The 10,570-nt window shown below is 44.8% G+C and overlaps 1 protein-coding gene across 4 annotated transcripts in view; it reads right to left on the bottom strand.

Moving 5' to 3' along the window:
• CNTN4 (contactin 4) overlaps positions 1-10,570 on the bottom strand; it is a 236,488-nt gene that overhangs the window by 50,835 nt on the left and 175,083 nt on the right. For 3 of the 4 annotated variants that reach the window (XM_031061618.1, XM_014309312.2, XM_031061619.1), the window contains 3 exons: positions 7,428-7,564; positions 5,518-5,647; positions 2,282-2,432 (listed from right to left, as the gene is read on the bottom strand). In XM_031061618.1, coding sequence (XP_030917478.1) covers positions 2,282-2,432; positions 5,518-5,647; positions 7,428-7,564 — 418 coding nt within the window. The remainder of the gene's footprint in view (positions 1-2,281; positions 2,433-5,517; positions 5,648-7,427; positions 7,565-10,570) is intronic. The other variant, XM_031061620.1, reaches the window with a different exon arrangement.

Genomic DNA, 10,570 nt, shown 5'->3' with positions numbered 1-10,570 from the left:
TCCTCCAGAGCTTGCCAGCCCTGCCAGACAATGGGAGCAGCTGGGAGGATTTCCATGAGGATCCTGAGCGTGCCTGGGGTGTCTGGGTCAGATCCTGCTCCAACAAAGTGCACCAAGAGGGTCCCTGTGTGCAGAAACTTGCTCAATTAAGATAACAGATGTTGCTGCTACACAACTCACAGGGAATGGTTGTTTAATTGGACACTTTCATATTCTTTGCTACCAGCACAGAACATAATTTGTTTTTTTATGCATTTCTTTCCTTACAATTAAACTGCATAAACAATGCAGGCACTGTACATTCCTGGAAAAGAAGCAGCTCTAATGATGTAGGGGCTTTGCATGAAGAAGAATGAGAGAAGAGCAATTTGTTTTGGGGCTTAAAAGTACAATTATTTTTCTGTCCCAGCCTGAGCACGTGTCTGGTGGCAGGGTAAATATGACTTCCAATAGCTCTAGGAGAACATTAGGAATTAAGACTGATATGTACATATTTTAAATGAAAGTTTTCTTGCTTTTCCTGCACTCTTTTTGCTGTTGGGGAGCCAAGGGAAAGGGGAAAAGTGGGAAGCTCTGGAGGAACACAGAAATGTGAATCTGCTCTTGAGCCACACAATGCTACAGCTTCACCTCTGGGAAATGTCTCACTCTGAGAGGAATAATAAATAGAATTATTGCCACCATGGCATGAAAAATAAAAACGCCTTTGCCTAGGCCCAAAACAAGACCTGAGAGAAGAGGGAAGACTGGCAGGGGAAGCAATGCAGACCCTATGCATCTATCTCTGTGCTAGAGCAGCTCCTATACAAAATTTACCTTCTGGAGCCAGGCCCCCAACATCATTTGGACTCAGTTAGGCCTCCAAGGCAGGATTTCCATTATTATGGAGATGAAGTGCCTTTAATGACTGCAATAATATAATTGCACCCCAGGGCAGAATTCCTAATAACACAATTGCACAGTGCTCAAGCACCAGTAAGAGATGCCCTGAGGCCATGGCATTCATTAGAGGTGCAGCACACACTACCTCAGCCTCCAGAGAAGAAAGTGAAACCTAAACCCATAAAGCTCTTTATTTTCTTTCTTTCTTTTTTTCCAATGTGGTAGTCTCTGCTCTGGGGCAAACATTGAAGAACACTCTTTTATTTTGCCTCCTGGACAGCAGGAGCCTCCAGAGCCGGAGTCTCAGCAGCAAAAACCACACAGAATGTCCCCAGCAAGGAACTGAACGCCACACACCAGCTGAAAAGCCACAGAAGCCCCAGGAGAAGCTCTGAAGGGATTGCCATGGCAGCCCCCAGGCTGAGCATCAGCATTCAGAGCTGGCACTGGCGACGTGCTGCTTTTAACTCCACCTGGAATTGGAAGGATCATCTACATTGATTAACCTCCATGTGATCAACCTGCAGGATCCAGATGCTCAGGTGCCTCTCTGGCACTCACAGAACCCTTTAATGCCACTTCAAGCAGAGATTTCATTGAAGTTTCTTCTCCCACGCCTGTCTAAAAGTTCTGTGCCCTGTCCTAGATGAAGAGATTGCAGCAGCAGCTTTTCCTGGCATCTTGCTTCCTGGATTTCAACAGGTTCTTTTCAAAACAGCCAAGAAAGTTCTTGTTTGAAATCCACACACAACTGGGGGTGTAGGGAGATAGTGGGGCTGGACTCCAGGCACTGCTGCTGTCCCCTGGGACAGTGGGGGGCAGATGGCATTTCAGCAAGCACAGAGAGCAGAAATACAGCAGGATTCAGCAGAAATACAGCAGGATTCAGCAAGCAGAAATACAGCAGGATTCAGCAGAGCTCAGGCACGTGGCCCCTCCTGCCCATGAAGGCAGACAACAACGACAACAAATGACAATGTCATTCCCTAATTGTGCCTTTCACACAGACTCCAGGCCCAGGCTGCAGGTGAATAAAGGTGAGGATTCAGCAGCCTCATCCCCCAGGAGACACAGCCCAGTGAGTGTCAGAGCAGAGCACCTGGGAATCTATTTTTTTTTTTAAACAATGGTTATTTAGAGCACTGCAGAGGCAAAATATTTGGGTTTTTTGGAGTGCATTTTTATCAGCTTCTTGGCAGGGATGATTTAATAGCAGACAGAGATGGGATGGGCACCATGGGAATAGGAATCTCACCCCCAACTCCCTGGGATTGAACACAGGCTGTTTCCTCATGTATTTGCAAGTCAATTTTGCAAAGCTATTAATGACAAATTTAGCTCTGATTGCTGAAAGTCCCAGGGTTAGTTAATGAAAGAAATGGTTACTTTAAGACATTACCTCTCATTTTCTCTTAGGATGTCTTTTCCTTTCTTCCAAGAATAAGTAGGTCTGGGGGAGGCTTTGGGCTTGCACTCAATGATGACTTCACCACCCACTTTAACAAGAGTTAACTTCTTCAGCAGCGTTTTGGAAAAGTCTGGCCCGATGGCTGAAAGCAAAACCGACACAAACCAGATCAGAATTCCCTCAGGGAAAACCAACACCAGACTCATTTGAACTTTACAATATTCCAGGGTTGTTTCTCACTTGCAATTCCTAAATGATTGGACTTTATGAACTAGTGAAGTGTGGATGGGGTAAAAAGACACCTGAGTGCTACTTTAAGTGCAAAAAATACTTATTTGTTTAAAAATGTGTGTTCAGCTAAAAACCTGAGAAACCAGTAACCCCACCATGCACATCTTACTGGGACAGCACCCCTAGGAACCTCATGCATGAGGAGTTTAAAATATTTCCTTTTTCTGTGTCAGGACCATCCTTTTCTCAGGCAGGGAAGTTCTCACAAACACAGAACTCATCTAATTCATCAGAAATGTTAATATTTCCAGAAAGGTTGACACTTTTATGCTTCCTATTCATAGTTTTTGTTTTCCACGTCTAATCACAGGCAGGGACTTAATTCTGGCACCCAGAAACACAGGTATGATATTAAATGCTCTAAAAGAGCCCTGAAACCAGCACTGGCTTTGTAAAACACTGCAGAATTAAAGGACACATCCTGAGGACACTTCCCACCAATGTACTCAGAACCAAGTGCATTATTATTTATATCATTATTAATATATCATCACTTCTGAAATTAATTTCTCAGATGATTATCCCAAATTTATAAGCAAAAGAGATTTTTTGAATAATCCTGTTACTCCCATCTCTGTAATAAACAGTTTAGACTGGTTTTTTTGTGAGTCATTTGCTGCATTTTCTTGCTCCTGCGGGAGACACAGGAGTTGCTCACTGTGGTTTTATTCTGTGACGTTCAAAACGTTGTCATTTGACATTTAGAAACTCTGGGCTCATTTCTCAGCACTGCCACAACTTCCCTGTGCCACTTCAGGAGTAAGGAATTTAATTTATTCACACCTTTTGTTTGTCAAGCAGGGATTTTAATGACCTTTCTTTCCTACTCCAGGCCCACATTTCATTTTTCCAATTTGTTTTTTAAACATTTAGCCTGAAAATTCTGTCAGACAAGACTGCATCTCAGTCTTCTACAATGTCCAGCACCACTGGATTCTGCTTTTATTTAAAGACTCCAAGCAAGATAATTGGCAACAATAATTGAGAAGAAGCACTCTGAGAAAAGCTGGGTCTGTAATTTTCCATTTCTCTCTTTCACTTAATTTTGGTGTAAGTCTCTCTTTAGATGATTAAACACCACCAGTAGCAAGTGCTTAACTTCAGGACCTTTTAAAACAACGATTTTAACCCTCAGATCTGGTTAAAAGCGAAAATTTCCCAGGGAGGGCTCAGAATGTTGCCCTGCTTTGAAACATTAGTGAAAAGGCAAACCTGCTGCTTTCCTTTCAAAATGTGCCAAGTTAAATCACAGATGCACAGGGATTTATCTGCAGGACACCATTTGGGTGCTTTTCCTGTGACAGACAGAAGCAGAGCTGCAAATTCCAAGTGAGAAGTTGCCCAAATAAATATTCCTTGCCAGGTTTCTCAGACCAGACCCTCCAAGTTTGGGGTTTTTTGTGTGGACACGAGGAGCTGCTGGGCACAGGGACACCCTGGGAGTCCCCAGCAAAAAGGATTAAACCTCTCTCCTCTGAAAACATCTTCCTCCTTCCCAAAGGTCCATTTTTACCAGGTTTTCAATGGACAAGAAAAGCATCAGTGGGTTTATTTCGATTTCTTTCATGTCCAATAAATCTCAGCATTGTGAAGTCTAATTTATTGAGCATTATCGTACCTTTCTCCAACAGCAACACACACAATCCTTCAAATGAATTTTTTTTTCTATGCAGGCATCTATCACTGATGATAAAAAATGACCAATAATTGAAAATCCCATAGCTGGAAAAAACCTCATGCTTTGTTCTTCAGGATAAATCAGAGAATGCTGCTGCTGAACTTTTGGGTTGAGAGCAACAAACCCGTTATTTTGTAATCAGGAATTGTGTTTAACCCTTTGAAACTACATCCCTATGCTGAGCAGGGCTGCCTCTCATCCAATAACAAGGCTTGGGATTGAGTTGCAGCCTGGCAGGGACCCCTGGGATGGTCCCACCCCACCCCTGCTCACCCAGGAGCAGCCACAGGAGGCTGCCCAGGGCTGGGAGCAGTTGGATGTTGAGCATCTCCAAGGACAGGGATGCCACAATATCCCTGGACAATTTGTTCTAGTGTCCAACCAACCTCAAAATAAACTTTTTCTTATTTTAAGTGGCATTTCCAGGTTTTTGTGGCCATTGCCTCCTGTCCTGGCATGGGCACCTCTGAGAAGATCCTGGCTCTGTAACCTCTGCTCCCTCCACTCAGGTATTTCCCCACTCAGATTCACATCAGCTTCTCCTGATTTTATCTGGGAGGAGCAGAGCAGCTGTGCCCAGCACTGTGGGGTGGAAGATGCTTTTCTTTGGGATGGGGGAACTTTGTTTGCTGAAAGGTCTCTTCAGACAGGAGCTTTGTCACTGTGTCCTGAGCAGAGTCACCTCTGCAGCCAGGACTGGGCACCTGGATGCTCTGAATGGCAATGCTCAGGTTTCTCCTGAAATAGCTTTAACCAGCAGCAGAGGGAACGCACCTGCCAGCTCCTGGAGGAATGTGGGATGAAGTAAAAAAATGTCTGTTCTCTGCTCTCCACTGCCTCAAGTTTGCATTTCACACCTTCCTTAGGAACAAATCGCCAAAGATCCCCTTCTGCTTCAGAAACAAATTGTCAAAAATCCCCTTCTGCTGCAGTTTCTGGAGCCTGTCAGAAGCCCCCGGGCAAGGCTAATGCTCAGGTTTCTCCTGAAATAGCTTTAACCAGCAGCAGAGGGAACGCACCTGCCAGCTTCTGGAGGAATGTGGGATGAAGTAAAAAAACGTCTGTTCTCTGCTCTCCACTGCCTCAAGTTTGCATTTCACACCTTCCTTAGGAACAAATCGCCAAAGATCCCCTTCTGCTTCAGAAACAAATTGTCAAAAATCCCCTTCTGCTGCAGTTTCTGGAGCCTGTCGGCAGTGGTTTTGGGAGGCTGGCAGTGGTTTTGGGAGGCTGGCAGTGCTCGGGGATGTGCACTCACCTATGACACTGAGCTCTGCACTGGCGAAGATGACGCCGTGCCTGTTCTCCGCCACGCACTGGTACATCCCTGCATCCGACAGACTCACGTTGGCAATGGTCAGAGAGCCCTGCTCCAGCTGCACCCTGCCCTGGGGACAGCAAAACAAACTCCAAAGTCAACGAGAACACCAGCAAGCCGTCCTCAGAACGTGCACCCAGAGGTTGTCCTGCTGTGTTTTGTAGCAAGGTGGACCAAAGGAAGCAGCGGTAACGGGAGGAATTTGCATGCTGCGATTTATTTGTCTGCCAGCCAAATTTATGTCAGGCTAGAGACTAAATGGTGAAACCAATACAGGAGTTGGTAAATGCAATTTCAATTGGAGGACCTTCCCTTGACCCCTCATTGATTTAATACCCAAAGCATTTAGATTAATATCCCTTTCAAGGAGATAAGCTTGAGGCAAGAAATGCACTTCTGTTCCACAGTGGCACATCACAGCCAAGCCCATCTTCAGAAACATTTAAAACAATGGTATTTCCATGGAATCACAGAGGGGGTGATGATGGAAAAGACCTCCAGTATCACTGTGTCCAACCTTTGACCAAAACCCACCATAGCAACTGAACCACAGCACATACAGGTGTTTCTTGGACACCTCCAGTGATGGGGACTCCACACCTCCCTGGGCAGTTCCAATGGAGAAATTCACCCTTTCCATGGAGAAATTCCTCCTGATTTCCAACCTGCCCCTCCCCTGGCACACCTTGAGGCCATTTTGAGTATATATGGCAACACAGGCTGATAGGACTGGTTGCCATCTCAGCCAGCACAGACAGAAACATTTAAAATCTTCTGCAGTTTACTGAAAACAATGTAAATGCTAATAATTTAATGATCCTTTACTTCATATCCGCCACTAACGTGATTTAAGAACAAGCCCATCTGCCAGTGACCAGCGTGAAGCAACCAGAATTAGTGTGTGGAGTGAAAGACCAGGCTGTCATTTGTCAGCCTGAGGATATGGAGCTTGAGTTATCAATTCTAATAAGTACAGCAAAGTGTTCCCTCCCTCCCCAGGAGTTTGACATTTACCAAAAAAAAAATCTAAAATAAAGAGCTATTGGTTTTCTACTTGGCCTTAGGGCAGAAATTTAATGTTTGTGCAATTTTATCAGGGTTTGATCAAATCGGGGCTGCCATGTTCTTTCACAGTAAGTGAAGGGGAAAAAGTGCTGGCTGCTGTGCAACCAAAGCTTTGGTGGTTTGGCTGAGTTTGTGGTGACAAGGTGTGACCATGGACTGGGTGATGACCCTCCAGGAGAGACTGGGCTGTGCTGGTGGGAGGATGTAATTCCAGAGCTCCTGCACAGGGACACAGCCCAGCAGGAGGACTGGGAACACCATCAAACACCAGCAGGAACCCCGAGGTTTCATTATCACTTGAACTTCACCTAAACATCATAAATTAAAATAATTAGGGTGATCATTCTCTGGTGACGAATTCCAAAACCTCATCCAACCATTCCTTCTTCTGTCCAGCCTTAGGTTTGCATCATGGATCCTTCATTTTGGGGAGGAGCTCTGAATATAGAGCTGTGGTGTGTCCTGCTTGTCCCTGGGAGCAGTAGAGAGGTGCCACCAGGAAAGGAACAGGGGATTTTCTGTGAGGGTGGGGAGGCCCTGGGTGCTGAGGGTGAAGCTGTGGCTGCCCCTGGATCCCTGGCAGTGTCCAAGGCCAGGCTGGACAAGGCTAGGAACAGGGGGTGGAACGAGACGATCATGAATCGCGCCCTTCCAACCCAAACCATGGCGCGATTCCAGAGTACCCCCATCCTCCCCACCCCAACTCAACCACCCCCAGATCAGCGAGCGGGCAGAGCACCCCAGCGCCCCCAGTTCCATCCCCGGGGGGTTCCAGCTGTGCCTACCTGTGGCAGCAGGGGCTCCCCGTCCTTGAGCCAGCGGTAGGAGGGCTTGGGGCGGCCGCTGGCGCGGCACTCCCAGGACACGCGCTCCTCGATGGCCGCGCGCACGTCGCGGATCTGCTGCGTCCAGCTGGGCTGGGCTGCAAGGCAAGCAGCGAGGGGAGGCTGGAGCAGCACCTCTGTGCTGCCCAACAAACCCTTCTTCACTTATCGGAGCGTTGGACGTGATAACGCTGGGATTTCAGCTTTTCTATTTTCATATATTTGTGTGTAACTCCAAACTCCACACTCAGTGTGAGCTGCTGCTGTCCCATTTGGGGCAGACACAACAATTCCTCTGCAGGCCTGGCAATCAAGGACACCTCACTGCCTCAGGGCCCAGAGATGGGAACAAAAATGAGTTGGGGGAGCAAACTTGGGGCCAATGACTTCATTAGCTGAAGCTGGAATTGGCAGATTCACCCCCAGTATGCAAATGGACCAAGCTTAGAAAAGTGTGAAATCCCTGACCCATCATCCATTTTTGGGGGGGCTTTGTCTGCCCTAAACATACCTGAAGCCCTTCAATAAATAAACTGCTTTTTATTCCCTTAATTCTGCCTGGCCTCTGTTTTTAGGCAATCCCAAAAAAAGCATGATAAGAACTGCTAAAGATTACTGCTCTTCCTTGAGTCCAGTGCTGCTTTCTGAAGGTGCCACAGGCCAAGATCAGAAGCTACTTTTATTTTATTTGTAGTAAAAACCCTTAAAGAAAAAGCGTAGCTTCAGAAACCTTGCTCATCCTGCAAAAACAAAGCAGTAGTTACACACCTGGTCTTTCAAATGGAGACATTTCCCTCCTCAGGGTCTCTATAACTTGGGCTTCAAAGCTTTAAAATTCAGACTTCAAAACATGGAATTTAGAACTAGTTCTGCATTGAAATTGAGGTTATTCCAGTAACTCTGCATGGTTACAGGCACTGCTTCAGGTCCAGGCTCTCAGTCCTATATTGATTATGGCCAGATCTCCATGTCTTGCCACAGGAAGGAAAAATCTTTGGACCCAATTATTGCATTAATGACACTGCATAAACCTAGAAAGGCCACAAGCAGATATTGGAGACACATTTTGGTAGAATTTGGTGAAAACCAGCACTGGCAGTTTTCAGCCACTTGTGAGATTGTATTTTTAACTGTGCTTCACATTTTTTATCAGTTTGTTGGCTTTTTTTTTTCAGTAGAGTTTGAGTTTAGCCAGATTACACTAAATTCCACTGAAATTGCCACATGGTTTTGAAGACCACCCAAAACCTCAGACTTTCTTAAGAGTTACCTCTTGTCCATATATATCTACAATATACAATACAATCTATATAAGATCTTATTAGTAATAGTATAATAATATATCTATAATACTATTCAGAAAGTCCAAATAAACAATAAAGTTTTGATTTTTTTAATGGGCATTTGCCCTATTTTGACATAAGAGCATCTGACTTAGCAGGATGGTATTACCAGCAGAGGTCTCCAAGAACCTGATTAATTCTTTTCCCTGTGTAATCAGATAAAAGGAAAAAAAATGAAGATTTCTCAAAGCCAGGTAACAACTTTACACATCTCCTTTGGATAGGGACAGGGGCTCAGAAATGGGCTTGAAAGGATAAATTTAAAAATATCACATCAAAATGGCAAATGGGTGTGATTATACCCAAAAGAGGGGTATGCCTGTGATGATGGGATGCTGGAAATCCAAATTCAGAGAGCTCAGGTTGTGTTTAACCCCACCCCTGGCACCCTGAACGTGCCCACAAAGCAGAGATGAAGTGGAGAGTTTCCCACAGCCCCTCAGCTCCAAGGGAATTCCAAAAAAAGAAAAATAAAAATAAATTGACTGAGCATCCTGGCAATGCAGAAGGGAAAGGAGAAGTGAGAGATGTTTATTTCTCTGGCTGCCCCTCCTGCCCCTGTAATATTTTAAGCTTGTTTATTGTCTGTATCTAAAGGAAAGGGAAGCCTTTAAATGCAGGAAGATGAAAGTCAGTTCTGTCATCTGGAGTAAGAACTTGAGCAATTCCATCGAGCTGAGCAATTGCAGCGGGTTCAGTGGCTCAAGGACATTTGCAAATTACTCATGAATTTACATATTTACTATTCTAACAGCATCTAACTCATCATTTTGAAGGGAATTTTATGATCCCATGAAAGGAGCTCTGTAAAACCCACACGCATCCATTTGCCTTTTTTATTTTTGCTGCGCTGTTTTACAGATTCCCACATGAAAACAAAACTTAAAAAAAACCCCCCAAAACCACCCAGACAAAACAACTGGAATTAATCTGCAAATCAAGAAAAGGCATGAATGGTAAGCTGTGCTATATAACCTGAGTGTGTGCTATGGAAAAACAAAGATAACTCCTGTGGAGAGGAGGAGAAAAAATTCAGAATTTATCCTTATTTCATACAGACTCCCCAAATAAGGGAAATAATTATTTTCCACAAATAAGGCAAATAGTAATTTTCCCCAAATAAGGGAAATTCTCTCGAAAAGGCATTTTTTGCAGTTTGTGGGTTGTTCATCCCAATTCCTGCCCTGAATGCTGAGGCTGAAATGTACAAATTCCCGTCACCCTTTGGTGCAGCACCCACGAGCCACATCCACACCACTATAACCCCCTCCAGTGATTAAAACTGGTTAAAATTCCAAATTCCAAAGCCATTTATGGTGCAGACAACTCCAGAATGAGCAGAATCAGTCAAAAAATCATCTCAGTGAAAAGCTCTGAGAAAATTCAGAATTCATCCTCATTTCGTACAGACTCCCCAAATAAGGGAAATAACAATTTTCCCCAAATAAGGAAAATAATAATTTTCCCCAAATAAGGGAAATTCTCTCCAAAAGGCATTTTTGGGGTGGTTTGTGGATTGTTCATCCCAAATCCTGCCCTGAGTGCTGAGACTGAAGCATGCAGTGCTGGAAGCTGCCACCCCAAATTCCCCAAATTCCCATCACCCTTTGGCGCAGCACCCATGAGCCACAGCCTCCATCCCACACCAGTGATTTGAACTGGTTAAAATTCCAAATTCCAAAGCCATTTGTGGTGCAGACAACTCCAGAGTGAGCAGCACAGGTCAGAAAATGATCTCAGTGAGAAGCTCTGAGCCGTTTG

This window comes from Geospiza fortis, unplaced genomic scaffold (assembly GCF_000277835.1).
Source record: "Geospiza fortis unplaced genomic scaffold, GeoFor_1.0 scaffold128, whole genome shotgun sequence".
NCBI classification, from domain to species: domain Eukaryota; kingdom Metazoa; phylum Chordata; class Aves; order Passeriformes; family Thraupidae; genus Geospiza; species Geospiza fortis.
Note: the sequence above shows the minus strand (reverse complement) of the source record. Positions and strands in the feature narration are given on the sequence as shown.